This window comes from Myotis myotis, unplaced genomic scaffold (assembly GCF_014108235.1).
Source record: "Myotis myotis isolate mMyoMyo1 unplaced genomic scaffold, mMyoMyo1.p scaffold_m19_p_2, whole genome shotgun sequence".
Classification (NCBI taxonomy): domain Eukaryota; kingdom Metazoa; phylum Chordata; class Mammalia; order Chiroptera; family Vespertilionidae; genus Myotis; species Myotis myotis.
Genome location: NW_023416324.1, coordinates 3,164,696 through 3,178,656, shown reverse-complemented (window position 1 = coordinate 3,178,656; position 13,961 = coordinate 3,164,696). Strand labels below are relative to the sequence as shown.

Below are 13,961 nucleotides of genomic sequence, written 5' to 3'. Positions count from 1 at the left end.
TGAGTCCAGCTGGCTAATTCTAAATATAAAAATTTTGTACTGTTAAAAAAAAAAAAAGGAATGTAAAGGGTTCTGAGACCAAAAAGTCTGAGCATATGATTATTGAGTGTTTTCTGCAAGCTGTCAATATTACATTTAAATAATAATTCCTGGTGGTTTTTGTCAAGTTTTACATCTTAGTAGTCCAGAGATATTTATGCAGCCAAGGAACTTGTAATTTGTCCTGAATGCTTAATAATGCCAGGCAGGGAGTGTGTTAGACTCTGGGGGCTGGAGGGAGAGATTTTAAAAAATGAATTAAAACTCAGTTCTTGTACTCTAGAAGCTGACAGTCTCAGCGTGGCTGGAGGTAGGAAATGTCCACAGAGCGGACTGTCATCCTCTAACAGTGCAGCGTGAGCCACAAAAGGAACATTCGGGAAGAAGGGAGCAGCGGGGCAGTGGGGAGGAATGTCTGATTGAATGCAGAGCTTGGATGCTATCAGAGAAGGGAGGGTGGGGATGGTTCTGCGGATTTCAGTGCAGCTGGACACTGACAGTTTCCCATGAAGCCTCCTTCTTGTCTTTCATCTTTAGTTCATATTCTGACAGTTTTTCTGTCGGATGCAGACCGTTTTCTCTAATGGGTTGTGTTGCTGTCTTTTTATCTTGGACCTAAAAAATATTTCTGCCATTTATTCTATATTTGGGAGTTCCTGGATATGGTAGCTAATGTCAATGTCTGCTTACCTAAGGTCCTAACCTGCTCAATAGTAACTGTTGTGTCTCTTAGTGTGAAATCCTAATATTTGAAAGTTGCATATGATAAAGAAATGCTTTTGTTGCCCTGGCTGGTTTGGCTCAGTGGTTAGAGTGTTGACCTGCAGATTGAAGGATCTCGGGTTTCATTCCTGTTCAAGGGCACATAACTTGGTTGCAGGTTCCCCAGCCCTGGAAAAGGTGCATATGGGAGGCAACCAATGTTTTCTCTCTCCCCTTCTCTCCTTCTCCCCCCTCCCTCCCTTCAACTCCCTCGGGAAATCAGTGGGGAAAAAAATCCTCAGGTGAGGATTAAAAAAAATGCTTTTGTTGTAAAAATTGATTTTTAAATGTTTTTTAAAAGGTTCTTTGTTTTAGCTTTATTTTGTACTTTTTACCTACTCACCTTACAGTAACCTTCATGGATATAATCATAAAAAAGAAAAAACGTTTTCAATTTAGACCCTTAAGATACCCCAACACACTTTTTTGCCTCACTTGTGTCATTATTAGCAGCATGAATAATGATTAGCCTCCATTTTTACACCAATAAGCAAGATATGAATTATTCTATTCAATAAGGCATTTGGGGGCTTGTTTTTATTATTGTACTTTTTTAAAGCTAAATATGATATTGGTTTATTAAAAGAAAATAACACAAAAAATAAAAAGAGGTATTAAAATAAAATGACCCAGGAATGTTTGTCTTAGAATTCTGAAGGCCTTAGCAGTGTATGTAGCAGTAACAGGAAATGCTTTCATAAGTGACCACTTGAGAAGCTTGGCATGACACGGCGTTTTAGAACAACCTGAGAGTTGAGCTGTGGGTACAAATTGCTAGGCGGGCTATGGCTGAAGCTTTCTGAGATGATACATTTTGGCTCAACTTACATGAAGGCAAGCAAGCATTTGCGAAGTATTTAGAAATAAAGGAGAGAGCTTTGGCAGCTAGTTTTGCTCATAGCTAGTTACGATTACGAAACAAAGAGATAAGTCAGAAGGGAAATTGGTAACGCTGCTGCTTGTTTTCCTTAAAGCAGTTGGTGATTAAAACAGCCTTCTGGCCTATGGGTTCTTCCACATACCGTCCCGAACAATCTATCTTCTCGCTTCTGTTTCCCAGCGTGTCATTTGCCTGCTGAAGACACTAAAATGTAAGATGGGGCTTACATTTTAAAGCCAGCACTTCATGCACGTTTTCTTCCCACCACATCCCTCCCTCTCGCCTGCGGCCTTTGCAGCCGCGTGCCCCCCCCCCTCCCGCCCCCCTTGGGAATCAGTCCTGCTGTGCTTGTCCTCCTTCAGAGGCCTCTTTGGAACTCCCCTGTTTCTTGGACTTCTCCTGAAGCCTGCCTAATTTTGGCCGCTCCCAGACCAGTTTTACACTCTGTTTCTTCCGACATGCTTTGTGCTCATGGATAAACCTACCTCCCCTGGTAGGTGGGTCGTCAGCTCATGAGTACTGGGCCACACACCTTTTCTTTTTGTTACTTGTCTCTCCTTTGTCATATCTACTGGCCACCTTTGCCAAAATACGACTCTTCATGAGAAAAATTGGACTAAAGAAGGGAGTGCTGGACCCAAGGCCTCTGAAGGAAATAAAAGTGTTTTCCATTCACTGTAACAACTTCAAACATAACAGTGAACCTATCAAATCCACATTTAAAAACGAGAGACTGTGCTTCCTCCCCGGGCCTTTGCTGCCTGACCCTGGTCTTCAGCTCATGCAGGCCGAAGTGCACGAGCAGCCCCGCTGTCTAACGCCTTCCCCTGGCACTGGCGACCGTTCATGGTGACTGTAAACCAGAGGCCGGTCGCTGGGCACAGGAAGGGCTCCTGGTGTCACACACAGGCAGCTGGGAACTGCGAGCTCCGGGAGGTCCCGGACTGTATTTCTTTTTCTCCACGGTGCACCCAGTAAGTGCCCTGTGCCAGGCCTGGGACAGGAGAAGATACTCAGCGAATATTCCTTAAAGGAGTGGAGAGGGGAAGGCTCCCTACACTTCTGTGGGAGTGTGAAGTGAAATGGGGAGGACATCAAGAAAGGCTTATTGGAAACAGTGGCTTTTAAAAGGAACTTGGATGGTTAGGTTTGGAGCAAGGGAGGGTGGGCCTTGCAAGTGCAGTAAGAATGGCATAGCCCTGGTTGTGGTGACCACACCAAGAAGGTCCACATCATTGGTAAATATGGGACCCATATGGCGCCTCCCTCAGGAAGATGGTGAGGAGAATTGACATGAACCAGAATGCCAAGGACACTTACTCCTGTGGCGAAACCAAGATGAAGAGAGGAGCTGGGGGACCTGGCACTGTGGCTCCTGCATGGAAACAGCAACTGGTGGTGCCTGCACCACACCAGCCCCTCTGCCGTACCAGGGAAGTCTGCCTCCGGAGACAAGGAATGCAAAGACCAGGGGAAGCGCCACAATTTGAAACATCGCTGGCCTGTAACAAATGAGTTAATTTATGTAACAACAGCAACAACAACAACAACGAAGAATGAGGCAAGCCCTTCCACCTCAAAGACCTGCGGGGCTCATTCCCTCCCATCTTTTTCATCTCTGCTCAAGTTTTACTTTATTTTGTGTTTGGCTTTTTTAAATCCTCACCCAAGGATATTTTCCACTGGTTTTTAGAGAGAGTGGAAGAGAGGGAAAGAGAGAGAGTAACATGGATGTGAGAGAAACACATTGATTGGTTGCCTCCTGCACAAGCCCCGAACCAGGGCCTGGGCCGGGGAGGAGCCTGCAACCGAGGTGTGTGCCCTTCACTGAAATCGAACCTGGGACCCTTTGGTACACAGGCCGACGCTCTATCCACTGAGCCAAACCGGCTAGGGCAAGTTTCACTTTATTAATAAGATCTTTTGTGACTGTCCTGTATAAATAACTGTAAAAATAGTTCATCATTTATCATCTACTTCATTCCTTGGCCCTTATCATCATCTGACCTATTATTTATTTGTTTTTGTTTGTTTGTTTGTTTGCTTGTTTCTACCTGAATTAGAATGTAAGTTCCAAGAAGGCAAGGACATCGTTCTGTTCATTGCTTTATCCCCAACACCTAAGACAATTTCTGGCTTATGGTTGGTACTTAATAAATATTTGTCGAATATATGAATGAGTGAATGATCCAGTGTGTGCGCGAGGAACCATAAGTTATCTTGTTTATATTTCAGTAAGGTTTACTGTAGGACATCCTGAAATGTATTGAAAAGAGAAGCACCTCTTGGGGTTACACAGGAGGCATGCGCCTCCCTCTGAGGCGTGGAAGCGTGATGGTAAAGGAATGACAGGAGGCTGCAGTAATGGGTTTTTAGGAGAAAAAGGTTTACAGATGTGTGCGGTGGGGGAGTTCAGGACAGCATTAGAAATAGTGGATTCTTCCTGAGTTATACTTCATTTATTTGAAGTGAGTTACTTTCCTTGAAAAATATGTGAACATTTATGTCAAAACTACATTTGTTAACCAAATCTACTCTTTTCCTGACAGGAGGCTGAACAGTACCCAGGGGGAAATTCGTGTGGGTCCTAGCCATCAGGTAAAGCGCATTTTAGTAGCTTCTTTAATAGGTTTTTTATTTCTTGTTATTCTGCTGGCCCTTTTATGCTGTTGAGCAGCAACTTGGAACTGTTGTTATCTCTACAGGAATTTTTATATAAATGCAGAGGTCCCCCCTCCCCAGATTACCTCATACTTTTATTTTTTAATTATGATAAAATATACATAATGTAAAATTTGTCATTCTAACCATTTTTTTAAGTGTACAATTAAGTGTCATTAAGTACATTCATATTGTGCAATCATTACCACATTCGACTTCCAGAAAATTTTCATCTTCCCAAACTGAAACTGTCCCCACTAAACACTAACGCCCCATTCTCCCGTCCCTCAGCCCCTGGCATCCACAATTCTACTTCCTGTCTGTGTACGTGTCCTACTCTGCCGACCTCATCTCAGTGGAACCACACAGTATTTGTCACTTGTGCCTGGCTCGTTTTACTGGGCTTCATGTCTTCAGTATACAGCCATGTTGTAGCATGTGTCGGAATTCTTTCTAAGGCTGAATAGTCCATTGTATGTATAGACCATATTTTGTTATTCATTCACCCGTCCATAAACATTTAGTTAACAGTACTTTGATTTTAACTTTTTAAAAGCTCTCTTTCCTTCAGAAGAGTCAAGATGGTTAGGATACTTGTCTCAGAAGCTTGTGATGTTGTGACCTCTGCCCTCTCATGTTTCATTCCTTTGACTAGGACCCTGTGTCATGTTTGCCATCTCTTTCCTTGATCTCTCTATCAGTTAGGGTGCTTGATGGGCAGGAGCAGAAAACTCTGGCCGACCGTGGCTCTTTATGGTCCCACATACATCACACCCTGGGCAGACAGGACCAGGCCCTGCTTCTCGGGGCTGTGCTGGTGCGTGGCTGTCCCCTGCGGGTCCTCCCCAGGCTGGGAGCTGAATTTCACTGACCCTAAGATGCTGTTCTCTCCTTCACATCTTACTGTCTCTGACGGACTTCAGTGTACGTGCTGTGGTAGAATTATAATTTCATGGGCAGCATGTCTCCTTCCTAAATGCACATAAAACAACAGTGGATCTCACAATGAGTGAAATACAGCAAATGTTGAGAGTAAGAAAGTAATCATCCTTCTCTTCCCCTTAGAAGCAAAGAAAATTCTCCCAGGTCTCCCTTAGTCCTCACATCTCATTGGCATGGATTGGGTCACGTGTCCATTTCTAAACCATGAGGGAAATAGGTTTAGCATGATTGTCATTTCAGTTGGAATAGATGTTGGGGAGTTAGTCACTATGGCCCACACATACTAGAGACATGACATACAGGCAACTCCTTATAAGGATATAGAGGTTTTAGTAATCTGCCTAGTTAGTCATTTTTCTGTCTGGTTTTGAGTATTTTTTGTATGTCATGCATATTTTTTAACAACCTATTTTAACTCTATAATGAGAAAGAAATTAATAAGAAGTAAAGAAATAGTAAAACCAAATCACAGAAATGATAAGGGGCATCTAATTACTAGAAGAAACTTCTCATCCCAGAGCTAGGGTTATAACTGAGACAGGTAGGAAGAAGCTGCCAGAGGCCACTCCCCTAACATCTGCCTTATTCAGGCACAGTAAGTCCTCACTTAACATTGTTAATAGGTTCTGCAACTATGGAAAAGACATACAATGAAATCGAGTTTACCATAGGCTGACTGATCCACACGAGAGTTAGGTTCCTATGGCATCTCATCGATGTTGTAATGAAATGACATTGATGAAAGGACTTGCTGTATACCCTGTTCTTGGTGTGGTCTCTTAGGTAGGGCTGACTACCATCTCCACCGTATGTCCTGTGCCTTCATTTTAACCCAGAGATCCAGGTCTAGCCTGGACCACTCGATTACATCTCCCTCTCTCTGCTCTCTCTTCCCACTGTATTTCACACCTATTTTTTCCTTCCTCCATTTGTTTCCAGTGTCTTGAGATCATTGTACTAGAGTTTTATTTTACAGATTTTTTTCCCCCTGCCATAACAGAAAAAATGGTTTTTAAGTAAAGATGCTTAAATCCTTGGAAATGACACATTTACTATGCTTAGATTTTTGTATACTTTCATTTAAAATCAGATGTCAGATTTTAAGTATATTCTGTATGGTTTATTTCCAAAAAGAAATGTTTCAAAGCATCAAATATTAGAGGACCTTTTTATGAATTGGCAACATTTGCCTTCTTAAATTTTTTAACTTTTTTATTAGATAAAATATTGACATATGCAAAAATAGGGAACGATTAGTACAATAAACCTCCTTAATTCATATTACTGAGCTTTCACACATGGTATAGTAAAACTTACTTAATTTATGTTTTCTCACCTCTCCCACTGTTATTTTGAAATGAACCAGAACTGTATCCTTCACTTGTAAATATCCCAAAGATAAGAGCTCTTTCAAAAAAAACAAAACCCAAAACAATCAAAATATGTCACACCTAATAAAAATGAGCAGTTTCCTTTTTTTTTTAATATATTTTTTATTTATTTCAGAGAGGAAGGGAAAGGGAGAGATAGATAGAAACATCAGTGATGAGAGAGAATCATGGATTGGCTGCCTCCAGCACACCCCACTCTGGGGATTGAGCCTGCAACCCGGGCATGTGCCCTGAATGGGAATTGTGACCTTCTGGTTCATAGGTTGATGCTCAACCACTGAGCCACACTGGCCAGCCAGTTTCTTCTTCTTCTATTTCTTTTTTTTTTTTTTTAATATATTTTATTGATTTTTTGCAGAGAGGAAGAGAGAGAGATAAAGAGTTAGAAACATCGATGAGAGAGAAACATTGATCAGCTGCCTCCTGCACATCCCCCACTGGGGAAGTGCCCACAACCCAGGTACATGCCCTTGACCGGAATCGAACCCGGGACCTTTCAGTCCGCAGGCCGATGCTCTAGCCACTGAGCCAAACCGGTTTCGGCGAGTTTCTTCTTTTTTAAAGATAAAATATACCGTGGCTTCTTTCTGATACTTCTAATTCAAATTCAAATTTTTATATAGACCTTTTATTAATTTTATTTTTCTTTCATCCAAATCTGTATCTTCTCATGTTTCAAATCTTATTTTTAAATGACATCAACAAAAATATTTGCTTTAATCCCGTAATACGTATATAACAGCTCATAACAACAGTAGTCACACTGACAAAAATAATATGATTGAACCATCACCTTACTGTTAATTTTTTTGGCCTTAGAATATGCCCCACTAGGGCTAAATAGGCAAAATAACACGTTTTTAAATTACTTAAAATAGTTCCTGAAGAGGAACCAATTCAATGCATAGTTAGGTGCATTTGTTTCACTTTGCTTTAGAGTTTTTAAGGGATTATTGTTTATTAAACTTAATTTTGTTTTTATAATTAGTAAAGTATTTACATGGCTCCAAACTCAAACATATAAACAAAGTAAGTGCAAAAGTCTACGTTCTATCCCTGTCTCCTCCCCATGTTCCCTCCCTTGCTGATGGATAAATTTAAGGTTCTGATTTCTTCTTATTTATATTCCTCCACCTTCTGTTCTTAGAAAAATGGTAGCATAGTATACACACCTGTACCCTCTTCTTTACCTCCTACCAAAGCAGCAGAGTCCCCCTCGTGTCCTTTTCCACTTCATGGGACCCCACTGAGTGGGCATAACAGTTCCTTCTGCAGTCCCTGTTGATGGGTACTTGGGCTGCTTCCAGTCATTTACTGTTACAAGTAATGCTGCAATAAATAGCCTGTACATATACATTTTTATATTTTTTGCCAGCATATCTTTGGTTTATATCCCTAAAAGGGGGCTGGCTGGCTTAGAGGGCAAAAGTGCATATGTAATTCTTAGAATATTACAAAATTTCCCTCCATAGAGATTGTACCATTTTGCATTCATTTTAGCATAGCCTTGTATATTGTCACACTTTGAGATTTATGTTAACATGATAGATGAAAATGGTATCTCACTGTCATTAACTTATATTTCTCTTCTCAGCGAGGTAGACCATTTTTTCCTACCATTAAGAGCCACGTGCATTTCCTTTTCTGTAAACTAATTATATTTTCTAGCCCATTTTTCTCTAGAGGGGTTGGTCCTCCCCCACAAATGTAGTACTTTTTAATTAATTTAACAAGTAATCATTGGAGAGCTACTCCACTAGATACTGTACCTGGTACTGGGGAAGCAGAGCTCAGTACAAATGTTAAAGACCTTTTGATAGGAATTTCTATTGTGTTTTAATTTTATTTCAATACATTCACTGTATATTAAGCAGTACTAATTATGGTACCCAGTTAAGTGTCATGAAAGTTGCCACTAAATCAAAGAAGCGCTCCCTTGTCTGGAGAAAGCCAGTGCTCGGTGCACAGAGAGCTGCCGAAGCCCCTGAAGCAGAGGCTGCGGGCTGGTGGCCTGAGAGCTGCACGGCCTGCCGATGTGTTTTGGCAAACAGTTGTTTTAAAAACTTGAATCACCAGCATTTCACATAACAGTCAAGATTTTGGACTTTGGAAAAAATTGGACAATGCGCAAATACTGATTCTTGTTCCTGAATGGCAGCATTCCCAGGATGGGCAGCTCTCTCCATTTCACCCTGGTTCCCCACTCATACTGGCACGCCCAACCCAGAGCCACCGCCACTGCCACAGGTGGCTTTGAGCACTTGGAATGTAGCTGGTTCAGATTGGGATGTGGTTTATTTAATGTGGATGCTAGAATATTTGAACTGAATTATGTGGCTCTCATTTTATTTCTGTTGGACAGTGTTGCCTTATTCTAAGCCTGCTTAATTCATTTACATTTTTTGCCTAGGTTCTGTGGAACTGGAGCTTTAAAACTGCAGCTCTTAGTTAAAAATATTAGACTAATGTGTCCATGTTCAAATTTTAAGAAAATAAGAGCGTGTGTGTCTTCCATGTGGTTGACTTTTCATAGATCTTTGGTGGGTGCAGTAGGACCTGTTTGCTTTGCCCCGGCAGAGTGCGGATGAGAAAACGCTCGAGGTGTTCGAGTCTCTACATTAGAGCTGACTTAGAATCTGGGTTGTTGAGCACTGATGTTCAAATATTTTAAAAAATGTTATTGTGCTTACGTACAGTGAACTGTTTGTATATTAATGTACTCTGTTCAGCCCGCTGTGATAGTTCGTATCCAGACAGACATTTCTGTCATCTCAGAAAGTTCCTTCCTGCCCCTTCCCATACAATCCTGTCCTGAAGCCACTGTTCATCTAATTCCTGCACCTTCATTTAGTGCAGCTCTGCTTTTATGGTAACTCCAATTCTGTGTCTTTTTATGTTTACCATGGCTCATATTGACTCTCTTGAGAAGAGCATTAATTTAATAGGATAGCTCATTTAATTTTTGAGCAAATAGACTAAGGTGAGATTTCATTATTTGTAGCTGTCTCTTTGTAAACTTGTTATATTGGAAATGCGTGTGTTTTTTCTTTCTTTATCAAGGCGGCACTGTAAGCTCCTGAGACATTTTTTGTTTGATTTATTTTTTACTTACACATGTCCATTTCTGTTTCAATCTTTGGATCTTGCCCTGGTTTAGAAAGTAGAGATTAAGCAGTCCATGGTGAAATATTATGTGTGAAACGACCTGGAAACGTGCTGCAGGCGGTTTCCGTGGCGCAGGGTTTTGCTGTTATTCAGTAATGCCTCGAGATCCAGCGAGCTGCTGCCTCTCTGCCCAGGGCCTGCCGGCGGCAGCCCTTCAAAGGGCCGGGTTGTGACTTTTCCATCCCTGTCTTACAGGCCAAGCTTCCCGATTTGCAGCCATTCCCTTCTCCAGATGGTGACACTGTGACCCAACATGAGGAGCTGGTCTGGATGCCTGGAGTTAATGACTGTGACCTCCTCATGTACTTGAGGGCAGCAAGGTAAGAGGAATTCGCTCCATCCTGCTTTCTGGATTAGGCAATCTGAATTGATTAGTAGGTAATAAACTTTCTCCTGTCCCCCGACATTTTATTTATATATTGGGCATTCTCTGACTTCAGTTTTGTTATACCCTCTGTAATCAGCACCCTGTTTTACCATGGTAAAGCCACTTTTTTCTTCCCCTCTTTGTCCCACATCCGAGTTTGGAACTCTTCAGAAGGAAATCATCTAAAGCCATACATGCTATTGTCAAACTTCTCAATACAATGAGCAATTGGGTCATTCCATCCATCTTTAAATCCCATCACAGAGTTCTCAACTTTATGGCTGTTCATCGGTGCCAGGCCTAAACGTGTGTTTTTGTGGCTTATCTATATAAGAACTTGCTAACAAACAAATGCCTAAGCTACAAAAGAGAAGTTTAAATCTGTCCCTGACACTTGCAGTGCAGGCAGAGAGCCTTCCTTTGTCTGCAGTGATTTCGTGGATTCACTGCAGCCTCACCTGTGCAACAAAAATGCTAAAACAAGGCCAGGCAACTGAGTTTCAGCTCCAGCTGCTTGGTGGTCAGCAGTGCTGTGCTGGAGGCGTACAGTGGAGATGAGGATGCTATGGCAGAGGGAATGACTTATTTTATCTCTTTTTTACTTTTAATTCACCTAAAAGTACTTGATGTATAGAGTGGAAGGAGTTAAGTCAAGTTTCAGTGGATTTAATTTTATGTTTTCTGGGGACTTTTCTTTCAAACGATTGTATTCTAGGCAATTGTTGTGGCATATAGTTTTAGATTATTCATGCTCTGGAAATTAAAATCTGAGAACTGATGAAGCATGGGAAGAATAACACAGCTGGACATGAGTAAAAGGAACACTTTTCTTCCTAAGTGAATGGAGGTGAATTGTATGGGACTGAGAACTCTGGCTTACCATGCGTGTAAGAGTGGAATTTGGTCGGCTGGACATGTACTCTGATAATTGAGGGTTAACATCTCTGTACTGATGTCTTCCCTTCCTGTCTTCCCAGGAGCATGGCGGCGTTTGCAGGCATGTGTGACGGAGGCTCCACTGAGGATGGCTGTGTTGCTGCATCTCGGGATGACACCACTCTCAATGCGCTGAACACAGTGAGTCTTCTGAAGCTGCCCTGGGTGGGAAGAATGCTCTTTCCGTGTGCGGACTGGAGGGCATATGTGATGAGCATGGAACATGGAGGAGCCTGGGATCTTAGGAGTGAGTACTGGGATTGAAACATGAGCTGTGGTCTTGGCCATCGAACTCCACTGGCCTCGGGCCAGTGATAGGCCAGTGATAGGGCATCTCTAGGTTCATGTGCCTGAGCTCCAGGACTGTGGTGAGCTTGAACGAGAGCCTAGGGCTAGCGGTCAGTCTTGGCTGAGAGCTCACAAAGCTGAATACTGTGCATAGATGATCTTGCTTCCTCCTCACAGTACCCCCTCTCAAGTATTGGTGTTACCATTGTAGACACGAGGAGATAGCTTAGAGCCCTTAAGCCATGATCCACGGTTATACACTCTAGATTTGAGTCCAGGGGCCATGCTGTTCTGTGGTCAGCTCTGGGTTTCTGTGTCTCAGACCCTGTATTCAGAGTGCATGGAAGGACTGGAGAAGCTAGACTTCTTTGAACACGTTTGTTTTTTGTAGGTTTGACTTTGGAACCATGTAAATATTCCATATGATTATAAAACAAAATTAAGTTTTTAAACATAGTAATCTGAAAAAATCTACAGTAAAACGTAACACATGAGCCTAAAGGTACTGAGGTGGTTGCATGACATCTCACTGTGATGAGTCGCCTGACTTAGCCTCGCCATGCGCACAGCAGCTCAGGCAGAACTCACTGCTGCAAACAACGTGGCTCCGCAGACCAGTTTACTTTTCGGGCGCCTCTTTGGGCTCTAGGTGCCGTCCTACAGAGTTGTTCGGGAGCCTTAATGTATTTCAAAGTTTCTTGAAATAGTTCTTCTCTATGTGGTCACTAATGTGAAATCATTAAACCTGAAGAAGTGGTAATGAATCTTTATGGGTTTTTGGTACATTAAAAAGTAGTCTAGAATGGTCGTATATATATTTACAGAGGATAGTAGCATGAGGCTGGGAGCAACTCTTCTGATGATTAACTAAATGTAATTTAAGCACCTTTTTTTGTTTTGTTTTTTAGAGGTCCCTGTAGTTGGGGACTTAGGAGATCATCTGTTCCAATTTCTAAATAAACATCCGAGGCTTAGAAATGCCAGATGACTTGTTGAACCCAAAAGTTTGGAATGGAGGGTAAAAAATAACCCAGTTTTCCAATTCTACTATACAGCTTGGTTTTGTTGTTGTTGTTAATCCTCACCTGAGGATATTTTTCCATTGATTTTTTTTAGAGAGAATAGAAGGAAGAGGGAGAGACACACACACAGAGAAACATTGATGTGAGAGAGAGACATCAATTGATTGCCTCTCGAATGAGCCCTAATCAGGGCTGGGGTACATGCCCTTGACTGGAATCGAACCCAGAACCCTTCATTCCAAGGGCCAGTGCTCTATCCACAGAGCCAAACTGGCGAGGGCATAAATAGCCTGCTTTTAAGGAAGCATGTAGGTATCTGAATATATGGTATATGATGCATGATTTTTATTTCTGGTCTAATTGTGTTCCTGGGATATTACAAAACATTATGGTAGTTTTTTGTATGTTGAAGATTGAATTATCTTGCTTGGGATATGCTATATCCTAAATAACTAAACAATTTTTAAAAAAATATTTTTATTGACTGCAGAGAGGAAAGGAGAGGGAGAGAGAGATAGAAACATCAGCGATGAGAGAGAATCATGGATCGGCTGCCTCCTGCATGCCTCACATGGGGGATCGAGCCTGCAACCCGGGCATGTGCCCTGACCGGGAATTGAACTGTGACCTCCTGGTTCATAGGTCAACGCTCAACCACTGAGCCACGCTGGCTGGGCTGAACGATTTTTTACTTTCTCACCTGTTTGATACTTAGGGTTTTGTTTTTATAAAGAAGCATTATTCTGAACATATAGTGATAGAACCAGAGGAACCCTGGAGATTATTCCATAAATGAGGAAACTGAGACGCAGAGACTGGTGATACTGCGAACAGTGGCTATAAATGTCTGTGAATTCAAAATGCCCTAAAATTGTACGTATGTTCAAAGTAACTCTTGGATATGAGCTTGCTGCCTGTTCAGTTTTTTTGTATAAAAGCATTATGAAAAAATTCTCCTTTCATTATTATGCTGATCAGTTGAATTTTGAATAATGAAGATGTTACCATTTTTAATTAAATATATTTTTGGCACTTTCATGAATTTATCAGATTTATTCCCTTTCTACTCCAAACCCTGTACAGTTTGTGGAAGAACATTCTTCTACACAGAAATAATTTGAGCTATTTTTGCCCCTGGTCCTTTGTATCAAGTTTCTTCTGAAGTTTTCTTAATAATTGCCAGAGGGGTTTTGGTTTTGTGCGTTTTTATTTCTGTGAAACTGCCTTCCCATCTTTTGAAATTCTTCTTGTCAAGACCCCCCCACCCCGCGGGGCCCATGGCTCGGTATCTTGAGTTATGCAATACAAATGCATTCCGCCACTAAAGAACAGCATTTTGTGCACATTTGTGACAAGTGAAAACGTTTAGTGGCTTCTTGTACTTTATTGTTGTCCTAGAGAGTTTTAGTTGTAGGTACTTGCTTTATTGAAAAGTAGTGAATGGAAAAATCTTGTGAGAAGTTAATGTTTATTTTGACTTCCTTGGAGTAATGGAAGTTTTGAATTAT

The 13,961-nt window shown here is 41.6% G+C and overlaps 1 protein-coding gene across 5 annotated transcripts in view; it reads left to right on the top strand.

Annotated features, from left to right (window-relative positions):
- RERE (arginine-glutamic acid dipeptide repeats) overlaps positions 1-13,961 on the top strand; it is a 403,197-nt gene that overhangs the window by 276,055 nt on the left and 113,181 nt on the right. For all 5 annotated transcript variants that reach the window (XM_036350921.1, XM_036350922.1, XM_036350924.1 and 2 more), the window contains 3 exons: positions 4,231-4,279; positions 10,036-10,160; positions 11,185-11,284. In XM_036350921.1, the coding sequence (XP_036206814.1) occupies positions 4,231-4,279; positions 10,036-10,160; positions 11,185-11,284 (274 nt within the window). The remainder of the gene's footprint in view (positions 1-4,230; positions 4,280-10,035; positions 10,161-11,184; positions 11,285-13,961) is intronic.